Source organism: Cryptococcus neoformans, chromosome 10 (genome assembly GCF_000149245.1).
Source record: "Cryptococcus neoformans var. grubii H99 chromosome 10, complete sequence".
Lineage (NCBI taxonomy): Eukaryota > Fungi > Basidiomycota > Tremellomycetes > Tremellales > Cryptococcaceae > Cryptococcus > Cryptococcus neoformans.
Genome location: NC_026754.1, coordinates 381,194 through 402,897, shown reverse-complemented (window position 1 = coordinate 402,897; position 21,704 = coordinate 381,194). Strand labels below are relative to the sequence as shown.

At 48.4% G+C, this 21,704-nt stretch overlaps 7 protein-coding genes and 2 non-coding genes; 5 read left to right on the top strand and 4 right to left on the bottom strand.

The window, feature by feature from the left end:
• Window positions 1–109: 109 nt before the first annotated feature.
• On the top strand, window positions 110–7,508 carry CNAG_04788 (hypothetical protein). XM_012196816.1 has 6 exons: window positions 110–301; window positions 375–915; window positions 972–3,255; window positions 3,315–5,836; window positions 5,891–6,519; window positions 6,572–7,508. The coding sequence occupies exons 2-6, from the start codon at window positions 376–378 to the stop codon at window positions 7,338–7,340; spliced, it is 6,744 nt and encodes a 2,247-aa protein (XP_012052206.1). The 5' UTR covers window positions 110–301; window position 375; the 3' UTR covers window positions 7,341–7,508.
• CNAG_04789 (hypothetical protein) lies at window positions 7,424–8,742 on the bottom strand. XM_012196817.1 has 4 exons: window positions 8,435–8,742; window positions 8,122–8,387; window positions 7,728–8,066; window positions 7,424–7,675 (listed from the first exon to the last, which is right to left on the bottom strand). Exons 1-4 carry the CDS (start codon window positions 8,561–8,563, stop codon window positions 7,549–7,551), a joined length of 861 nt encoding a protein of 286 aa, XP_012052207.1. The 5' UTR covers window positions 8,564–8,742; the 3' UTR covers window positions 7,424–7,548.
• Window positions 8,743–8,894: 152 nt separating this feature from the next.
• Window positions 8,895–10,388, top strand: CNAG_04790 (hypothetical protein). XM_012196818.1 has 3 exons: window positions 8,895–9,182; window positions 9,230–9,393; window positions 9,444–10,388. Exons 1-3 carry the CDS (start codon window positions 9,130–9,132, stop codon window positions 10,235–10,237), a joined length of 1,011 nt encoding a protein of 336 aa, XP_012052208.1. The 5' UTR covers window positions 8,895–9,129; the 3' UTR covers window positions 10,238–10,388.
• On the bottom strand, window positions 10,243–11,842 carry CNAG_04791 (hypothetical protein). XM_012196819.1 has 2 exons: window positions 11,194–11,842; window positions 10,243–11,146 (listed from the first exon to the last, which is right to left on the bottom strand). The coding sequence occupies exons 1-2, from the start codon at window positions 11,602–11,604 to the stop codon at window positions 10,367–10,369; spliced, it is 1,191 nt and encodes a 396-aa protein (XP_012052209.1). The 5' UTR covers window positions 11,605–11,842; the 3' UTR covers window positions 10,243–10,366.
• A 150-nt stretch (window positions 11,843–11,992) lies between these two features.
• Window positions 11,993–12,107, top strand: CNAG_10124. Its single transcript has one exon. It is a non-coding gene; the product is annotated as a tRNA-Arg (tRNA).
• CNAG_04792 (phosphatidylserine decarboxylase) lies at window positions 12,061–17,101 on the bottom strand. XM_012196565.1 has 11 exons: window positions 16,295–17,101; window positions 16,066–16,234; window positions 15,921–16,016; window positions 15,672–15,869; window positions 14,903–15,623; window positions 14,544–14,857; window positions 13,478–14,497; window positions 12,983–13,425; window positions 12,730–12,935; window positions 12,603–12,680; window positions 12,061–12,553 (listed from the first exon to the last, which is right to left on the bottom strand). The coding sequence occupies exons 1-11, from the start codon at window positions 16,705–16,707 to the stop codon at window positions 12,417–12,419; spliced, it is 3,795 nt and encodes a 1,264-aa protein (XP_012051955.1). The 5' UTR covers window positions 16,708–17,101; the 3' UTR covers window positions 12,061–12,416.
• Window positions 16,994–17,942, top strand: CNAG_12902. The gene has a single exon (XR_001046194.1). It is a non-coding gene; the product is annotated as a hypothetical RNA (non-coding RNA).
• Window positions 17,123–18,186, bottom strand: CNAG_04793 (hypothetical protein; the record flags this gene model as incomplete). Its single annotated transcript, XM_012196820.1, has 2 exons — window positions 17,244–18,186; window positions 17,123–17,176 (listed from the first exon to the last, which is right to left on the bottom strand). The coding sequence occupies exons 1-2, from the start codon at window positions 17,625–17,627 to the stop codon at window positions 17,123–17,125; spliced, it is 438 nt and encodes a 145-aa protein (XP_012052210.1). The 5' UTR covers window positions 17,628–18,186.
• A 282-nt stretch (window positions 18,187–18,468) lies between these two features.
• On the top strand, window positions 18,469–21,600 carry CNAG_04794 (spermine transporter). XM_012196821.1 has 10 exons: window positions 18,469–19,636; window positions 19,756–20,160; window positions 20,211–20,243; window positions 20,296–20,566; window positions 20,618–20,740; window positions 20,790–20,908; window positions 20,959–21,055; window positions 21,110–21,199; window positions 21,252–21,299; window positions 21,355–21,600. Exons 1-10 carry the CDS (start codon window positions 19,365–19,367, stop codon window positions 21,481–21,483), a joined length of 1,587 nt encoding a protein of 528 aa, XP_012052211.1. The 5' UTR covers window positions 18,469–19,364; the 3' UTR covers window positions 21,484–21,600.
• Window positions 21,601–21,704: the final 104 nt, after the last annotated feature.

Sequence of the window (21,704 nt, the reverse complement as noted above, 5' to 3'; positions counted from 1 at the left end):
TTGCCATAATGAACATTTACGTAAACTTCCTACTGTTACGTAAACCTTGGTGTGTGCCTTCGTGGATTGAGCCAAACAATGCAAACATAAGACGGCGCAACTTGTTTCGCCTGTGTATGCTTATATATTCTTGCCTTTCTTTCATTCTTTCAATTCGACCATCTGCCGTCTTGAGAGACACTGTGTGTTAAACACAGGGTCGTGTACATATTTTGCTGGCAAAAGCTGGCTAATCTGGTCATTCGAATCCCTCAACAACCTTCCCTTCACTCCTCTTTCATTCTTGACCAGTTCTTGTGGAGTAAGTCCGCCAACACCCCGCCCACCAAGTGTCAGCTAATTAAATCCGAAATTATTTCATTTTGGAACCTCAGGATGGTTCGAACTGTCCAAGAACCGCTTCCCACCACACCCCATCGTCTCTCCCTCACCGGCCATTCGCAACCTCCACAGCAAAACAATGTTAGCCCACGGCCTGGCAAGCCACGCTCGGTCCTCCAAGAGAGGAGCGATAATGTGATTCTCCCCTCTCCAAAGCCCCAGGGCCAGAAAGGCAAAGCTCAAGCTTTTAAAACTATTCCCAAGCTCGTCAACAGACCATCTCGATCACCGATGCGACCCAAGGTCTCGAAATTCGTTGCTAATTCACCTCAACGAGTCCGTGAATCTTTTTCGTCCCCCAAATCAAATCCTCCTCTCTCTTCTCTCACAGAGATATCGTCTCATGCACAGCCCAGGCCATCGATGCCCATGCCGGCTTATGTCGGCGATGAAACGCTGTTGATAGACATGTCTCTCCCAGGTGACTCTACACTGGGAGCTTTCGAAACAACAGACGAGAGTGAGGATGAGACCATGACTAAAATGTTTGGGGGTTTCAAAGGTCTGATGACACCAGACAATAGTCAGGAGGTGGTAAGTTATTAACTTTGAAGAGAGTACAGTTGCTGACCATTAACGTCCATGCATAGGGTCGGGCTGAGTCACCCAACTTGAGTCGCACGATAAGAAAGGTTGCTGTCGCAAGGTCGAGTCAAAAGGCGCCTATTCGTTTACCTACTCCGGCTTCTCAACCTCCTCCCATAGAAGCCTTCTCACCACCGCCATCTACTCTACGGGCATCTCGAATGCGCGCCCGGCCGTCTCCGACACCTCCTCGATGCATCACTATTGCTCCGGCTGAGACCCTTGGGAATAAAGCATCAGGTTTCAATGCACGATTATCGGCGGAGCCGTCACCGAACCCCAGAAGCAAGAAGAAATCGAGGATGAGCGACGAAGTCGAGGAAGGTTTAGGCAGGAAGTCGACTGAGGTGACGATTCCCATGCGAAGGATGTCTGCTACTCCTAGTATTGAGAATGTTCAAAAGAATATGCCCCGCGAAATTCACAAATCCTTGGGCAAGGGAAAGGGACGAGTTTCTTCTTCCAGAACACCCAGTGCTACCCTTTCTCAGTCGATTTCTAGCTGTAGACGCGTGAGCGGTGGATCGAATTCAGGCTCTCAATCTCGTTCGAAGACACCAGCAGCTTCCAGGACCAAAATCATCCCAGCCACCGCTCCGGCCCGCAGACGTCTATCCAAAGCCCCTGCCACTTCTCGCAAAGAGCCTGTCAAACGCCGTGCTTCTACAGGGATGGCCCTTATTCAGACCACGTCCAAGAATGGTAAGGAAAGAGCCAGAAAGGGCAGAGCTACAATGTCTCAGGAAATGTTCGAGTCAATGAGTGGTATTTTGGAGGATCCAATCCACGGTAGTCCTGGCGATGACCCATTACTTCTGAAAGGTGTACCTCGAGAAGACATGGAATGGGACGGTGAAGTTACAAGGAATGGGCAGGAACAGATATCAGGGCTTGGACTACAGATGGAGTCTCGCAACTTGGTCGAAGAGCCCGCATACTCGCCTCGTACGGACCCTTCCTGTGCTTCTTCCCCAGATATTACAGCCAAGACGACTCAGAGCGCTCCTCCTGAATCATCTCCACTTTTGCCAACTCTTTATAATCGTTTCGAAAACGGAGAGATAGACGTGGGACAGTATGACGATTGGGGTAACGACTTTGGAGGAGGCTGGTCCGATGATGATAGCGTGGCTGGTGAAGATACGTTCTTGCATGTGAAAGAGCGACAATCTGGCGGCGAACAAATCCTTGCTGTCATTGAAGAGAATGTTGCGGAAAGTCCATTCATTCCCAGGAAGCCATCTACAGAATTAATGCAAGAAGAGCGAGAACTATTAATGAATATCATGGAAAAGGGGGGTGAAGGAGAGGCCAATGCCGAAGGACATGTTACTTTGGAAGCAGAGAAAGGAGCTTGGGATGAAGGACTCACTGTCAGACAAGAAGCATATGCCAACATTGAAGCTGGAGTCTCTCAGCGGGAGGAAGAACGAAATAGGACGGATGGAGAGGCTGACGTAACAATCGAGGCGGAGAGTGATGCTTGGGACGAAGTATCTGCCTGCCGGGATGATAAGGTCGAGCCATCCGATAGTGAGGCTCATGAGGAACCACGTAATGCGGTTATTGAGACTCCCTCCTCAGATCTTTCTTCAAGCCTTCAAGTCAATGTAACAAGGTTGCCATCTTCAAAGCCTCTGGCCACTCCTCGACAAAAATCGCCGGTATTGAGAGACTCACTTTCTCCAATCTTTCCTTTTAGGCATATCCAGCCTGCTCAATTCGAGAAGAGTCCTGCCGTCAGGAATGTTGAAGAAGAAAGCGCGCGAGACCAGTCAAGGCAAATGTCAGTCACTGGACTTTCTTTTGCTTCTACAGGGCGATTCTCTGCAGTCCCCTCTCCTCCCAGTCATTTGAAGCAATGCTGCCCTATATCTAATTCACCTACGTATTCTAGACGTTCTTCGCTTGCCCCGTCTTCCCCTGTTCAATTATCCTATTCTGTTCACCCGATCAGATCTCCGTCTCAAGCATTTTCTCGTGCTGGCTCCCTGACACCGTCGTCCATCCTGCCCACTTCACCCATCTTGAAGGAACCAACACAGGAAGCGGCTCCCGAATTGGCAGAACCAGACATTGAGGCCATACAGCATGTCTCCTCACTGTCTCTGCCAGGCCGCTCCCCTCGAAGGTCTTTGAGTCGGGAATCATCCGCATCACCGGCTCTGCATCATTCGATTCCTCCACCCTACACATTGAAGGAAAGATCTGCTACTCGATCACCGCTGATTTTAATCAAACACAGAGAGGAGGTGGAAACTGCTCCCCCCACAGAGTCTGAGCATAATCGTACGTACTGTCTACCAATTACTCCCAAACTGGGTCTAGCTGAAGTACCTTCACTGTAGATCGCTCGGTCTCGCAAGAGCCAAAGTCGCAAGAGCCAATGGCAGCTGAAAATGAAGATGGCGAGGAGAAAGACGATATCCTTGTAAGAGCAGAGAGGATGCCCGCTCGTTTATCTATGCCCCTTTCTCCTCGCACCCTGCCTTTACTGAGGGAGGAAACACCAGCGCTGGTCATTCAAGCTGTTACTCCCGAAATTTCTCCTGTTTCACAGCCATTTATTACATCCGCCCGAACGCCTTCATCTTCAGTTGGTGCTCATCGTTTTCCTTCGCTCTCCCCCGTACCCGGTCTTGGTAAACCACGAACTTCTCCTTTAAGCTCACTAGAGGGAATTTCGACACCTCATCCACAACCCACCCCCATGCTACAGATGACTCCCCAAGATCATGAGTACACCGGTACCTCTCCAATGGTTTCGCCTATCTCCGCCGGAGTTTTACAACACACCCCCATTCCTCAATTTAGGCTTTATCCCGGAGAGACTCCCCTTATGGATGCTTCCTATCGTGAACCAACACTTGGTTTCCGCCGAGGCACACCACATCCGAAGATAGAGTTAGCCTCTCCTGCCATTAATTGTAATCCCTTCGGCCTTCAAGGCCCCACTCCCCGATTGAGACTCAGCCTTCAAAGGCGCATATCAACAGACACCCATTCGGATTCATCTCTTCCGCAAAAAGGCTCTCTTCTCTTACCTGCATCTTCACAAGCAGGGTCGCCTGTTCGATCTCCTCTTCAGGAATTCACTCCCGTTAGAAGGTCTCCGAATTTGTCCCCTTCTATAACCATGAAGAAGAACTTTCAAACCTCCTCTTCATCTTCCGTTTCCAAGTTGGCTCGAAGTGAAGTGAAGGGCGCATTGGACCATATTCAAGCTTCCAAAGTTATGGGTTCTCACTTTGGGGACGTCCACTTGGAGCCTGTGGCTGTTGGTACCCAGCAAACGAACGTGATGGGAGTTAGCGCGCCTACGGAAGCGTCGATTATACAAGAGACTGCCTCTGCTGTACACGCCCAGGCCCTCGTGGAAGACATTCGCATGGAGAATGAGGTTGGCCCTGACGGGCGAATGGAGTGCTCGACTAATTCAGTGATGGTAGAAGATGTGGAGCGAGGGGTTCCCGTCGGACCCACTCCCGGGAATGCTCATACAAATCAGCTGGCCATTACAGTCGACCCAGGAGACATCGCTGAAGAGAATGATTCTGTGGGGGAATCAGCACAATTTTCAGATGAATACGGCGATGAAGAGGAAACTATCGGCAATGGCACTGGTCTGACCGAAATGACCGATAAGACGGCAGAAGGCGATAGTACGGCGTGGAACATCTCAGCTTCGTCTCTAAACAAAAGTGTCGAGAGAAGCGATGAGTTGGAAGGGATAAAAAAAACTTGTGAAAGACAAAAAGAAAGCAACGGACAGGATGCAGGAGCGGTTGTTTACCTGGAGGAGAATGTGCCGAAGAATGAAATGAGCGAGAAAAATGGCCGAGGAGAAGATGAGACGATGGAAGGGATGCTAGGCGGAAATGAACAATACCAAGCTTGCGAACAGGAAAATGATCAGGAGGAAACAAATGACGAGGACAAAGAAGGCGAGCTGAGTGAGGCACAAGATAAAATCATTATCTGTGTGGTGAGCAAAGAGACAGTGAAAATTGAACCTGGATTGGAAGATGATGCCCAGGAGAGACAGCCGGCTGTCTCGAAAACCCCAGACCAACGTCGCCCACCTGCATTTCTCCAGCCACTGTGTTCGTCAGGAGATGCGAAGGAACCATCGATGCAGCCAAGGCGAACACCAGCACCTTCTCGACTTATATCCGGTTCAGCCCCAAGTCCATGCCAGGAAGCTCATCATCGGCAAACCCTTATTGTCCCCAGCCCACATAAGCAGATAGCTATTAAGCCTAGCACGCCTGCCCGGTCCACACCTTACGTCGCCTCCTCTGCTTCAGCAACACCTTCAGATATGTTGTATCCATCTCTCAACAATCTTGATTCTCCGCTGTCAATTGGTACAAGTTTTATCACGTCTACACCAACTCATGAAAATAGCTCAAATCCAGCCGCAATTTCTAATGAGCGTCCCATGTTCCGCATCGCGGGCGAAAATACCCCTCAATGCACACCTGCTTTGGAGAAAATTTTCGCGAAGAAAGCGATTGGTCATTCTAAGCTCTCTCAACAAGTTATACCCTCCAATTCGCCTTCTCGAGCTGATCCCGATGAGATGGGAAATGTACATGTTGGTGGAACGGCTGAGAACCCAGCAGAGGGAGAAGATGAACAGGGGCCTCAAGAGTCAGACACCGAGTGCGATACATCGAAAGGCTCACAAGATAGTGATCCGGAAGCGAACAACTCTGTCCAGATCAAAAAACCTCGGAGGTCCCTTCACGAGGAGCTTGCAGTTGTAGCTAGAGATGAAGATGAGGGGGACAGCAGTTTTAAGTCCGTGGTGGAAATATCAAGCTTGGATCCCAAGGCGGCTGCTAGGGCGGCGGCGATACTCAAACTTGTAGGTGCATTTTGCATTCATGCGATTCCACTTACTAACTCTCAAACTTGACAGAACCACTCATATATTGAATACGGTGTTCTTCCTCGTCAAAGCTCAGATGTATCTCGCACTTCAAATCTATCGCATTCCTCTCTTCTCGACAAACGAGATCTCTTGCATGAAGCCGAACTCGAAATTGTCTCTCAACGAAGAAGTCGCAGTCGATCTATGAGTCGCGCGATGCCGCTATCTCGCGAATGGGAGGTATCAAGAGAAGCGAGAGGCGAGAGAGAGATGTCAGTGGCGACCTTTACGACTGACGACTTCCCTGTTCCCGGCGGATACGTGAAGACTCCAATAAAAAGGCGTCATTCCCCTCTTCCCCACACACATCATCATTCGCGCTCATCCCATGCTCACATAAATACGCCTGGTACAGTCAAAGGAAAGGCGAAGGAGCGAGCGAATATCTGGGGTGTGTCCGAGTGGAAACGCCTTGAAAAGATATATCGGTCTGAGAAAGAGACCTGGATAAGGGAAAGAGAAGTGAAAACTTTACCTGGAGGACTTGTCTCTTGGGCTAGGAGAGTAACATTCGTCAGCAGTCCTCGTGCTGAGGCGAAACCATGGGATGCTCAACGTGTAGTAAACAAGTTTTTGGAAGGCGAAGGATCAAAGGCGGGCAATGCAGAGTGGGATAAGTAAGTTGCGGCGCTGTATGTTGGAAGGAAACAATGCTAATTAATGGCACAGAGAATTAGTGCTTCTTCGAGTACAAGCCATTGAACGTCGACTCAACCGTATCCAGAACAAGGATATCTCCATCTCTACCATCATCGACACTCCTGCACAAAAGAAAGCCCGTAAAAATCCTGATGAAGACATCGGCATCTCTAGTAAGACTGCCAATACCTCACTCCCTATGCCCCGTTGCGGATCTAAGTTGGAAGAACCACCGTCGACGATCAAGAAGATGCTGGGTTTTGTGTGGGGTGGAGGAGCAAACAAGTCCGATAGGATGTCAGATGTGAAGATGAAGGGTAAAGGGTTGATGAAGGAGTTCGAAGCTGTACGTGAGAAAGATCGGGCGGCTATGCAGATGAAGGAGGTTGCGAGGTCCGAAGGGGTTCCCCCGCCTCTCAATATTGCTTCCCAATCTGCTCCAGCCCGTGCTCCAAGCACGGTGATCGCTCGTTCAATTTCTACACCCAATTTATCAGCTGCAGCTCCTATCCCATCGACATCACATTCAAGCTCAGCTCTCGCATCCACCTCTTTCTCTTACATTTCAGATTCGAGTTTGAGCAGGCTTTACCCGCCGCTCGAGCCATCACTGAGCCAGCGTTCTTCAGCGATCGCAAAGCTTTTTCCGCAGGCGCAAATGAGGACAGCTGTTCCACCGCCCCCCAAAGAGCCGATAAAGCTGCCTAACACGGTGTCGGGTCTGCAGAGGTCCAGGATGGGAAGTGTGAAAGATTTGGCCAAGGCGTTTGAAGAAAAGAGTTTTGAGTTGCAGAAGTAGGCGTGGACGAAAAGATGACGGCGGTGTAATTCTATTTATGATTGTAATGACTTCAACGTGTTTAGTGTTAATCTTCTTGGCCATTGTGTTCATAATTTAGTGCATGAATAATGAATAATACAGTGATATGGTATATTCATGACATGAATGGTTGTTACTCTTTCCCCATCGATTGCCCATTGTTCTGAAGTCTACAAGTATACAACATTTACGAAAGCTTGCCCCACACCTTGTTCCATTGGACTTTGCCTTCTGTCTCAATTACATCTCCATGGCACGGAATAATTCTGTCCCATTTGGCAGCGTTGATCGGTGCCAATTCCTTCTTCAACAAGCTGTGCCCTCCTATCAGTTTGATGCCAGTTTCCTTGGCATGACGACACTTACTCCTTGTTCTTTGTAACTCCATTAGCCATACCAGCATGTACCTTGCCTCCCGGACTCAATGAGCCCCCGCCCCCAAAGAACTTGAAAAGTGTGGGCAGTCCGCCAGCCCTGCTATACTGCTCTGTCGGAGGTAAGTTGAACAGCATATCGCCTTCAAGTAAGGTACCGGAAGGGTGGTGAATGGCGGTAAGCTCATGATTGATGTGAGCCGATACTTGATGTAAACTGATCTGAGGCTCAAAACCATATTTTTTAGTCTCCCCATCAACATTTGGACCAAAGAGGCCGGCCCATTGAATGCCAGGCTTCTGTTCCTTGTAACGTTCAACACCAATTGCTCTACGATCCAGGGTGGATTATTAGTGATCTCTTATTGATAAAACTAGAGGCTCACTGCGCTCCGGGGAAATGGTCGACGTATTCCTGGATGTACATTCCATGTTCTCCATCAGGAGTGACCAACCATTTTACTTCGCCCAAGGTATTGAGTGCTTCTTTAGTAGCCGCAGTCAAAGGATGAGAGGCATAGACAAAGACTACATCTGAAGGAGCTGATTGAGGATGCGGTTGGATGGCATTTTGGGTGATAATTGGTTTAGAAGGACGAAAGAGACGAATGGCAGTTGAACGACCACCAATGGGTAGAAAACCAGATCGGGTCTGATTCGGTCAGAATAATTGTAGAAATCTGGCTCGAAGACACATACGAAGGGCACTGAAAAAGTAATAATATCAGGAGTTACCTGCCTGATAACTAGTTGCTGGTCTCGAGGGTCGTTGGACTTTACTGGGAGAGACGCAACGTCGACAGGAGGAGAGGTGGTGTTTGTTGACATGGTGCGATAGAGAGGGATATGGGATATGAGTGTGCTGATGACGCCCCAATGAGGCTGTAGACGGGGTATTGCGAGAATGAGAATGATGGGCTGAGATAGATGCAGTCGGCGAAGAGAAATGAACAGACAGTAAAGTTGGTTAGTTGAAAAGCTTGGAATGATGTGCTGCGTGATGGACAAGTCAAGAGGAGTATGACGGCATTAACCCGGCATCAGATCATCATGCCCCTTAATTGTGGATTTGTCTCCTGTGTTTTTGTTTTTTTCCTTTTAACTCATGCATATATACAATTTAGCAGCTTTTCGCTTCTGACCCATGCATGTACAATATAGTTCACTACCCGAGGTTTTACAAGACGGACTATCTTATCTAGTGCCACCACTCTAAAAGTGATGACCTCATTATATTCATCGAGCACAACAACAAATCCAACTAATTCTTCCGTCCGTAGTCAGGCGATAATTCAATCTCGTTCATGTAATTATCTCCGATTTGCTATCCGGAAATCTCGCAGGGTATAGTCAAAGCAAAGCCATTAGGATCGAGGATCGAGCGAAACTTGTAAATGGAAGTTCAGGCGACAGACCCCCACACCTCTCCTCCTGTGATCTTTTGTCGGTACGTCCTTCCTCACGACATTTCATATTATGTCCTAACTTTGTTAGATGGGACTTCTGTGGGCAGACTTTTGTTACATACATAGAATGGGAGACCCATTTCGCGGTAGAACATATTGCCTATGAAAAAGCACAGGATCTCTCAGGTAGAAAGAGGAGGCAGAGGAGCGACGGGCATTGGGAAATAGTGGGAAATGAGTTTAGTTTACGACGTAAGTTAACACGCACAAAAACAAAGTGGTAAACTAACAATCAGATGAAGATCATTTACCGATTGATTTGAACCCTACTCAAGACAATGGAGACACTTCTGTGACTTCGCACACCCTCTCACTCCCTGTTCCTCCGCCATTTGATACCGACCTACCTATGTCCATGCCGACGCATGTCATCCTCCCGCCCCGCTCATCGCCAGAGATCGACAATCATGACAATGCCAATCAACCTCATGAGGATGAGTTTTTAGTGCCCGCAGCGGAGCATGATGCCCACATCGCTCAGCTTCATTCCCAACACAAGAATTCTCAAGGGACCAACGACTCGCAAAACTCTGCTTTGATGACTGGTGCTTCAAGTGATCCACGGCTGCGGGACACACCTCCTCCTCCAGGGGCCGTCAGCCTCTTCATATCACCTCTATCAAGGGCCCAATCACCATTCCCTTTAGCTCAGGTGGCACCAACCCAAATATCACCCTCCCATCCTAGTTACATACTTGTTCCTGAGAGCTCTGGCCCGGATATCGCCGGAAAAGGCTCGAACAAATATTTCAGCAAAACTTTTACAGGTTCTTTTCAAGGGAACCCCGATGAGCCATCGAGTTCTGCCGAGTCACAGCAAGGCCATCCCCCTTCAGGACAGCCTACCAAGACACCTACAAGCTCGGCTGAGTCGGCTCATAATCAGCTAGCTTCAAGTTCTCCAAACAGGCGGATATCATTGACTTTTGGGTCGGCGAAAGTCTTGGATAACGCAGAACAGAGGGAAGTTGCTGCTGTTCAGGATAAGGGGATGGACAAGGGAGGAGTTAACTTTGGATTCGGACAGAGCAAGTGAGATAAGCAGGTAATCCGAAGTATCACATTGTAAAGGTGTACACAACATTTGTCTTGGGATGTATCTTGTTTTGTTGCTCGTAATATATCTTTGCGTTAAGCTACATGACATGCGTAATAATGCTCGCGACTACTTGATGGATAATTCTCCAAAGTTCTTTTTAATCATCTCTTCTTGGGCGTCTAGCAAAGCCTTGGTCCTCATCTTCTTTTCCATCTTTAGCCTCTGACTTTCTGCAATGGGCGTTGCCATGATTTTTCTTTGCTCAAAAAGCGCATCATATTCAGCTCTTTTGCCCCAAAAATCAAGAACCTCCTCGGCACCCTTATCCATTGGGAACGGCTTGTCAATGTTAATCATTGAAAGTTCCGCTGGCGTGGGTTTGGGTGGAAGTTCGTTACGTTCTTTCTCCTCGTCAGGTATGGAGGCATTTTCGTCTTCCTCAGTAGGCGCCCATTTTGATCTGGTCATAAACCATACGTAAAATTTGTCGGCAAAAGTATCCCTCTTTCCCCTGGCCTTCTTCACTGCTTTGTCGCCATCTCGCTGAATCTTCCTGGCAAGGCGTCTGAACGCAGTCCCGGCCGGGCTCTCATCGGGCACGTCTGTCAACCACTGCCAGAACTGCCAGTCAAACTTCCAATCCTTGCCTTGGATAAGCCATTTTTGGTAATCTGTCCCAAACCAACTGCAAAACACTTCGGGGTCATCAGTGAGTGTGATATCAATGGGCTGAATCCCGAAATACGCAGTGTGGCGGAAGACGAAATGAGTGAGGTGAATAGTTAGGGAATGGGAGTAATAACGGAGGATACGACCGAGGAGGATACTGGTTGAAGAATAGGACGTCATAAAAGTGACAAATGCGAGGTTTTGGGGGGGTGTTAACACAAGGTCAACTTGGTAAAACTATCCCTTTGTCAACACGGGTGGCCATTGCGTCACTGGAGACTCACTTCGTGCTCTTCAGCTACCTGCTTCTCTAAGATAGTACAAGGAATTCTGAAGTTGATATCACTCCCACGCCTTCTCCAAGCTTTGGCCTCCATCACTTCCATCAACTTGGCAATAAACTGCCTTATTTCTCCGACCCATTCCCCAGTAACAGCTTTTGAATTTTTCAGAGGTTTGACCTTAGCGCCTTCTCCATCGATTTCTGGATCGAATTCTTCTTCTCCAACGAGTATTTCGCTTTCGTAACCACACAAAATGTCAATGTCGCCATGACTCTTTTTGGCTGCAACATAACGGGGTACGGCAATGCCCTTGAACAATGGCGAAAGGCGGGTAATCATGAGAGTCGTGAGCGCATCGTGGTCCTCCTGGGAGAGTCGACGTGCTGCGGTGTCGAACGCATTGCCTCCCATGATGTTTGGTTGCTTGTGCCTGGTACGAGATTAAAGCGATCAGAATTTATACGAAGGACATCAACAACGGACAATCTTTGTTCGTAAGGGCCTGTTCGGCAACTTTTCGCGCGTTTCGGAAAATTTCTGAGACTTCCAGAGGGTATGAGTTTTTGCTGTGACTTTGGCAAAGCCCCAAGGTGCGCTGCCGAACAGTGGTTTGTGACTCTACCGGAAACAAAATTCTGAATCGAACCGTGCTGGAATCTGGTGACTTTGAGGGGTGAGTTTGGCCTTTTTTTTTTTTTTTTTTTTTTTTCGAACTCACCTCAAAAAGATGAAAAGTGGAGGTATTGATTTTCGAAGTATTTCATTGATATATTAAACATGATTTCGGAAAAGACAGGAAGTCCGCGTAGCACAGTGGTAGTGCGCTTGACTACGATTACTTAGTACATTTTGCTTCAGCAGGTGTACCTAGGATCTGCATCAAGAGGTCGCGATTTCGAATATCGCCGTGGATTATTTCTTTTTGATCATATGGGATGAGCAGCTCTCGGACCATGCGATGTCTGCCGTAGATGCTCCTTCAGTGCTCGCAATTCATCATGAGCTGCTTGCGTCAGTTTTTGCTTTTTGTTCCGGAGCATGCTAATGATATAACAGCTTGATTTTAATGGCATTTCGTACGATAGATAACCAAAGACAGTTAGTTGTTCGTACGTTCTTCTTTGCTATATTGTCTAATATACAAAATGTTCTTCAGGATGTTTTCCAGACTATGCACACGTCAGTTTCCTATGGAGAGGCGTATCCTCCAAAGATTAAGGCTGTTAAGGCTTTTGTACGCTACGCCCTAGACCCATGCCCATGCGGACAAGAGTCTCAATACTGGCACGCCCGTTTTGAAGGAGGTCGTCGTCCCATTGCAAGGCGTCTTTCTCGAAAATGCACACGATGGTTGAACCACCTGATTGTTTTATGTTAGCAAATAATGCAAGTTGTAGGAGAAGACGTACCAAATGCAAAATACCCCAACTCATCGCCTCTTTCGACTTCTTGCCCTTCACTGACAGATGTCAAGATGCTTCCCACCACTATCAATTGTTAACAAATTTCTTAAAGAACATAGAAGTTAGGACTTACTCATCGCACCAACCCAAACCGTCATGACTAAACCAAAACTCTCACTCTGAATAGGTACGACCTTCCTCACATTTTCGCCATAAACATCAAGAGGCGATCGGATGGCTTGGGGATTGACAGTGTAGTACTCCCCATCAATCATGGTCATATTACCAATCTTGCCCTTGACTGGAGAGTGGAAGCGGTGATAATCCTGAGGAGCAAGTCTGTTTACTTATTAGTCGTCATCTTTATGACCATTAATAGGACTTACCGGAAGATGGCCAAAGCTCCGTCCTCATACCTATCTATTACGTCCTTGTAATTTGGTCCTAATAACCTTCCGATTGTAAATTCCCTCCCCTTAATCCAGAGCTGAGTCGCCTCGTTCACCGTTTCAAAGGCCATCAGCCTACAATCCGCACATGATACGAGCCTATCATCATTCCCCGGTTCTTCAATAGGTCTCGCATCTGGTTTGAGCTTGCGGTAGAAGAACTCGTTGAACGTCTTGAAAGAGTCGAGTGGGTCAAGGATTTCGTTAATATCGAGATTGTGGAAAGCAATGAAGCCAGGAATATCGACTGCCGAAGCGGGGGAGTCGTATTTGAGACCCTGTTTGATAGATAGAGACTTCAAAAGCTTTCGAGCTCTGGCGCCGTTCATACTACCTTTGGCACCTTTGTACAAAACTCTAATGCCCATCCGCACATATACCTGAAAGCGATCAGCCATGCTCACTGCCAGACAGAAGAAAAAAAGAATTCACAGCCATCTTCTCTTCCTGCAACTGCCCCGTTATTCGATCCTGTACGATAGTATTCGCGCTATTCGCACCCAACGCATAGCTTCCAATGGCCATTTTGTTCACAATCTTGCTCAAGAACTTGCGCTGAGCTTGACTACTCGTCACGTAGTTGGCAGTTACTATTCTATCTACACGACTCCAATCAGCAGATGCGCAGACCGCGAGGTGCGTGACAATATCTTGTTCGGATTTTTTGCCAAGGCGAGGACGATGGCAAAGAGGACAAGTCTTGATATTGATGACACGTTCGCGATCGTCAACCGGGGTAGAATCGGTCTCGTCAGGGTCAGCATCAGACGATGATTGAGGAGTGAAATTGCCGTCAGCACCGGGTTGGCCGGGGCCTGGGACAGTCTCGCCGTCAAATGAGGCTGTTCGCTCTATCTTGACAGAGGGGACGCCGGGGACAACCTTGGATGAACTGACGACACTTCCTGGCCCACCTATGATGGCTTGATTACCTGCGTTTTCATCACCGTCCGTGCCCCTCTGGTTTCTAGGTTTGCTCTGTCGTATTGACTCTGCAAGCTCATCAGGATCCACGGGAGAGGAGATGTTTCCCTGGGGACCAACGAAACCCAAGCCATCCTGAGCAGGTTGCGGTGCGACAGAGGGAGTGCTTGCGTCCGTGGTTGAATCGTCTGAGCCAACCTTGGCCTTTTCAAACCGACTCTTCGCCACCTCCCCCTCCAAACATTTGATAACTTCCTCCATCGTCAACTCATCCTTGTCCGCTTCTTTACCGCACATAGAAAAGTAACCTTCCAATGTGTGGCGTGTAAGAGTGGAGCCGAGGGAATCGAGCATGGCGGTGAGTTCGGTGTAAGAGAGAGCGCCAGTATCATCTGCATCGTATTGAGTTATGTATTGACGCCAGAAACGTTGGCGAAGGGCGTCGTAGGGCTCGTATTTAGCTCGAACAGTAAGTTTGGGAGAGTGCTTGGCTTCCCAAGCCCTATCCTTGTCTGTAGAGATTGACAGCTACAGGGTGTTAGCGCTTTTTAAACTCAGGAATCAATGGATTTACAGTGAATTCTTTCATCTCATGCTTCCCATCAACTTCTTTATCGTATAGACCAGTTTGGGGATCAGGCTTGGGCGCATCCGCAATCAACTCGCTCAAAGGTAATACACAGGACCCGATCATATCATTACCGGACACCTTATCCCAATCAAGAACTGCAAATTGAGCAAGATATCCTGCCTCGTGACGGCGAACATGAAAGAGAAGCTTTTCATCCCAAACAGGGTTCAAGGAGTGTCTGATCACTCGGGTTCGGAAGACCTTCTTGCCAAATGAGATGACGACAAAGGGGTCCATGTCGAAGGACACTCGTAAAGCTATTTCTTATTAGTTTTGCGCCTCAAGAGCTTAGATAGACTCACCATTTTTCAGCTTGGGGAGATCCGTCGCTCCCTTGATCTCCAGAATAACGATGCCCAGTACCTCCTTACCTTGCTTGGCATCGAACTCGAACCCTCTGGACTTCTTCTTCTCGACAGGCTTTTGCTCCATCCCACTATCAGCCCGAGACTTACCGCGTTTGAACAAGGGTCGCCTCGCTTTACCGCCAGGCGTGACCAGACCCGTTGTAGACGTCCCCGGGCTGGAAATGCCTGAATCGGTAGAACTGGACTTGGCCATGGGTTGGGCTTCAAGCTGGCCTACTGGAAACGAAGCTTGTCGAGAGGGGGCTTTGCTTCTGTCTTGAGGACCAAGGTAGCCTGCGGTTTTCGGCGACTTGTCATCTACAGGTACGTTTGTAGGTTTGATGGATAGACCGGATACTTGCTGGTCTAGAGGTATGTCGGCAGGCTCATTGGTAGAGGGCGAGTCGGTCAGGATCATGGCTTCTTCTTCTTCTAAGGCGTCTTCAAATTCGTCATTGGAGGAACTTGAGGAGATACCATCGTCTGACAAAAGTTCTTCGTCATCATCCGGCTCGTCATCTTCGTCCTCAGGGTGGACTTCAGAGCCCTGCAAAGGGACCATCTTGTGACCTCCTGTCAAAGAACCCGCAACGGCGGAAGCTGCATCTTGGAGTCTGCCCAATCGGGAAGGTTCGACAGGCTGAGTGCGCATCTTGACCGTACCAATCCCCTTGTGCTGTAAAAAGTAAGCTGATATCTCTTGATAGCATAAACGTTTACCTACAGCCGGCACCCCGAGCACTCCAATAGATCCCCTGCTCAAGCTACTATGATCCACCAAAGCAGCATAAACTAGTCTTATGGTGCGCAAAGATTCCTCAGTGCTGGAAGTGTTCTTTGGAGGCACGAACCCGATTTGGAAAGAGGCGGTGCCCGAGACCTTGTGCTTCCGTCTAGTGGACAGGATGCGTTGAGTAAGGAGCTATGTATGTGATAAGTGAGCGGAATACGGTGAGATAGATGGGGCATTCACAGGTAAGTTGTCGTGCCAGAGATGGGCCTGACCGTCGGGGAACCATTTATCTACTGGAATTGCTATTTCGCCCATATACTCTTTCCTCATCAGGTCCTACGATCATTTTAGTTCATTCCAAAACCATTAGTAAAAAGCTGCTCACCTTATCCCAAAGCACACCCTCCAAACCTCTGCCACCTACTACCCCAGCCAAGCTTAGGTAAAGGGGAAAGTCAAAGGTACATGTATCAGCCGGGAAAACAGGGTCCAAGGTCTTTTTGATGACAGGAGTGGTGTATCGAGTAGAAGGGGGCATGAGCAAACTCAAGAAACTATATTGAAACACGCATTTTCTGTCAGTATAGGCCTCTCCCTCTGGCGAAATTATTCACGGATCACTAGTCCCACTCCTATCCTTGGCTACCAGTCCTTCGGCTTTAACTACCCTAACTCTGAGCCAAGCAGCAGGTTCCTCTCCTTCTAATGGCTTGCGGGGGCCTTGAGCAGCTGAAGCGACTTGTGCAGGAGTGAGCCCGGCCGCCGTCTGACGAGATATGCGTTGGTGCCGAGCGCCCTTTTTCCACCCTCCTGAAGTAGAAGAAGCTGCTGTACTTATGGTGGTGGACGAGGGATCATCGTGTAGAAAAGGGGAAGGTGCCCGTGAAGAGCGAGGCTTGAAGGTGGAAGCTGCTAGCTTGAGAGGCTTCGATGCGAGTCGCCTGAGCCGTGGCTGTGAGCGAGTGGACCTGTCTGGGTGGCCGGCAATGTCGAGCGCTGCGTTGACGTCTGTAAGGGGGGAGGGCATGGCGAGGTTGACGTGTACTGCACAGGAAGGAAGAAAGCCAGTGAGAGGAGGGCGCTGCGGTGGAGCTGGCTATATAGGGAACAGACCGTCGACCCTTTTGCCTTTTGAACGCAGCAGCCGATTACTTTTCCTTCGAGTGACGCGGTCCGTGCACATGCCCGAACCTAGCGAATGGCGCGAGCTACCACGTGCAAGCTGCGTGCCTTATCAGGAGCCGGATCGGTGGTCGAGAAGGAGGATGTGCGAGGCGCCTTCCTTCGGCTGTTTGTTGTGCTTTCTTCGGTCTTCCTCATTGTCCCGCCTTTAGCGTCCATCAAGAGGCCAGTGCATAACACGATGCCCCAGATACGTCGACCATTGATAGATCCCTTGTTTTTCGACGATCGGATTGCGCCCATCACTCATCCCCATCAAATCACAAACTGAAGTAAGCGCGCAAATAACAGCTTTTGAATCGCTGGGCAGTGTCCTGTCGACTGTCTTCATCATGCCAGATCCATAATACGCATGCAACATGCATAAATGGGCGTACCTACCTGTGTCTCAACAAAGAGCCCCTTGCCATCCAGGCTGGCGGCAGAGGAGGTCGACTTGGGCATCTCGTCAGGGTCTGTGTCTTCTCCGGATCCTTCAACAAGGCCTACGGTCCCAATGGGAACAGGCTTGCCAAGGAATGGATGGAGCACCAGGTCTGCCATAGGTTGACCATTAGGAGCTATATGGATGGGGCTGAGGCAATTTATCTCCCCCGAAAGCTGCTCAATGTGACTTATGTGCCCAGGGCGTGCCACACAAGAGAGGTCGCCAAGATATCCATCACCCACCTCACCATGATCCTCCGACATCTCAAGAAATCTCTCACCCACTTCATCATGATCCTCCTCCAACCTCTTGACTGATCCAAATACAAAGCCCTCCATATCTGACCACCAGGCATTACTGGGCTAGATAAGAATGGTGCGGCGGTGGAAGCAATCATCATTTTTGGCTGAACTACTTCATCTGTTATGCTGGCAAGATGACAGAGCAACGGAGCAAAAGATCGTCTTCTTCTCTCCTCGTTCTGAAATCTCTCCCACCCACCTCCTTGACTTAGTCTTTCCCTCATGGCTATAGTCAATGATGACAAGATGATAGGTGAAGGGGTGGCCCAGGAGGTGATCAATTTTTTTTCTCTTTTTGCCCTGTATTTGCCTGCATGCACTACATACGTCGTCAACTATTTCAGTTGACGAGCAAGAATGCCTTTGGGGGAGACAACTGCTGTACTATTTCGCTATTTGATGAGCAACAGTGACACACCGCATCATACGGTCATGCCAGTGGTACGAACATACTTAGTGACGCTCGACACTACGGTGCGGTGAACGCTGAAAATTTGACTATAGCAAAGCAAAGTAGGGGCAAAGGAGTTAAGCATACGAATGGAAGGAGAATATTAACTGCCAGCAACCGAAACAAGTCCTAAGATGAAGAGCATAATATCATAATCTCTTTTGGGCGTGCATATGTAACGCAACCACAACGAAGGTCGCTAAAAAAACGCAAAGCCAAAGAAGTTTTGAATGAAGTAATCGTGACGCACGTTATTACAGTAGCAATCAGATTAGTCATCATACGTTCCGTAAACGGGCAAAAAGTATGGTAAGAAATGTTTACACAACGTGTATTCCAAATATCCAGCCACTCAACAGCTACATAATCATTCATGACTGTTCCCATTTATTACGAGTGGCAAGTATAATTTTCAGCTGCATGCGTGCGATCTATAAAATGACTGAGCATCTTAGATGCGATTCATGTTCTTCCCTTTCACATCCATGATTTTCTAGATAAAAAGAACCTACTATGGTATATGCCTGCCTTGACTCTTATTATATATCTCCAACTCATAGCTCCTTCCTCGATAACAAAAGAAGATCTTCGTCGACTATCAGCAGACCGCCCTACCACCATCCATCAATCAACCCCCTTCATTCACATTTAGTGTACCTTCTATTATATTTATCCTGCCAAGACCTACTGCGCCCCACTATTTCATTCATATCACCTGTTCGCTATCACCCCTCTATCACCCATGTCTAATTCGATTCCTCTTTCAAGATCTTCTTGTCCCTCACTCCTGCTATGTCCCCCTTTCCGCCCGCGCTTCTGTTTCGCGTCGGGCTTCGCCACCTAGTGAGCTTTGCGCGCATAACTTGGCCTTAACTGCGACTTGCTATGATTAGGCACACAAGAGGAAGCTAACTCGTCAGTTAGGCTTCTGCATTGCCCAGATCATGTGCTTACGGCCGCTGCGTTAAATCCGCTATCCCGTAGATGGGCGCGGCCGACGGCCGTAAAGAGCCACTGCTGCTGGTGATCCTCGCGAATCCTCCTCCGCATTCAGACCAAAAGCGCTTATATTATCCAAATCGAAAACCGTCAGCTCTCATTCAACCCCATTTTGTCCGGTTCCTTCCAACAAGTTTTACCAGCCACCGTTTCATACTCATCGCATATAAAACTACAGCTGATCACTTGCCAAATGCACACTCTCTTCGCTCCAAATTCCTGCTTCTTTCGTCGCCTACCGGTTGCCAGATCCACTCTTTGGCTTATTGTTTGGATTTACCTTGTTTATTTGACACGCAGATACACCGAACCCCACTCTCAAAATGCTGGAACCAGTAGAAGCCGAATTCGCCAATCCGCCCATCTTCAGCAACCAACAGGAAGAGATCTTGCATGAAGAAGAGATCGAAGAGCCTAACGCCATTTCCAACGCTGGCAAGCAAACCATTGGCGGTTCTGATGACTCAACCCTCCATGGACAGCAATCTTCCGAAAAGATCAACCAGAGGGACATCGAAAAAGGCGCGGACGAACGAATTATTGTTCAATTTGACGAGGGAGAAGGACCAAAGCAGTGGTCCAAAAGACGAAAGTGGTGAGTAATTCTCTTCCTACACTGCTGCATTTCGTGATGCACTACAATCTCGGCACTTAAACCGCTGCAACTTCCGTATTGTGCTGTCGACTGCGACATCTTGCTGATCGATTCTACAGGTGGGCCACCACTACTGCCTCCATTCTCTGTCTCGCTGTCGCCCTCGGCAGTGCTATGCCAACCGGTGACCTTCCCGGTACTGCCGAGACTCTTCACGTTTCCGACGAGGCCATTTACCTCTCCATTTCTCTCTTCGTGGCCGGTTTCGGTATTGGTCCCCTTATCTTTGCCCCTTTAAGTGAAGTTGTCGGGCGCCGACCCATCTACGCCGTCAGCATGCTCTTCTACTTCCTCTTCACCTTGCCCAGCTGTCTCGCCAAAAACATTGCTACCATGTTGGCTGGTCGTATGATTGCCGGTCTTGCTTCTTCCGCCCCTTTCACCAACGTCGGCGGTACCATTTCCGATGTTTGGGCCGTCGAGGAACGAGGCTTTCCCATGGCTGTCTTTAGTTCCACCCTTTTGTGAGTCTTTCTGTTCATTCAGAGGGTGTGAAAGCTGATGAATCATGTAGTATGGGACCTTGTCTTGGGCCTTTGTTTGGCGGGTAGGACAGCAAATAATTTCAAAATTTGAAGTTCAATGCTGACGAACTATAGATGGATTGCCGAGAAAACCGGTCAATGGCGATGGATTTACTGGGTCCTCTTCATTCTTTGCGGTGCTTGTGTCATCTTCTGCATCTTCACTCCTGAGACTCTTGCCCCTGTTCTTCTCCGCAAGAAGGCTGCTCGACTCAACAAGGAGAACAACACTACCGTTTACGTCTCTGAGCACGACCTCCATAGGCCACCCTTCAAGGAAACTATCAAGGTCGCTTTGACTAGGCCTCTCGTATTTATGTTCCAGGAAGTTATCATCATCTTCTTCGTGAGCTTGCCCTTTTACTTTCCATGATTAACTATCTAACAATTTCGGCAGACTGTTTACCTCTCCTTCATCTATGCCTTGCTCTACTCTACCTTCTTTGCCTTCCCTATCGCTTTTGAGGAGATTCGAGGCTGGAATATGGGTATGACCGGTGTCTCTTTCGTGTCTATCATCGTATGTTCACCATCTAAGAGTGAGGAGTTAATTGCTGATCCGTGTCCAGATCGGTATTGCCATTGCCAACATATGTATGCCTATCCAAGAGAGGCTGTACAAGAAGCACTGTCAGAAGCACGGTGTTGTCCCCGAGGGTCGTCTTTATCCAATGATGCTTGGTGCACTGTAAGTCGGCAAACAATTGCAGAAGCGCATCCTGATCATCTTTCACTCAGTACCCTTCCTGTCTCCATGTTCATCCTCGCTTTCACTTCTTACCCTGGCATCATTTGGGTGGGCCCTTGCATGGGTGGTATCATTTTCGGCTTCTCTGTAAGTATCGGAGTTCTTGCAAATATATCAGTATCCGAAGCTAATTTTTGGTAGATGGTCATTATCTATATCTCCGGTAATACATACATCGTCGACAGTTATTCCAACTACGCTGCTTCTGCTATCAGTGCCAAGAACATGACTGTAGGTATCCCATTGTTTATTTTATTGGACATTAGTTAACCCAATCCTTAAGCGTTCTCTCGTTGGTGCTTCCGTTCCTCTCTGGATTACCCAACTTCTCGTAAGTGTCTGGACCTTGTAAATATGATCTGTGACTTATCTCGAATAACCCACAGCACAATCTCAAGTTCCAGTATGGTATGCTCTTCCTTGCCTTATTCTCTGTGATCATCGCCCCCATTCCCTTCGTCTTCTACATGAAGGGTGCTGCCGTCAGAAGGAGGTCCAAAAGGGCGAGTGCTTAAAACCGGTGAAACTGGCCGGTGTGCCACAGTGTATAGTTGCTGGCTTTACGTTTTATAATAGACCGAACAATTGGGACAATGGATCAATGATGCATCTACGTTTCCTGGCTGTTTTTGATATGGGACTTGATCTTGTATCATCAAGCAAAGCAAGGCATAATGGTGCTGATCGTACTAGATCGTAGCTTTACGGGTTTGCTAATCTCCATCTATCTGCTCTT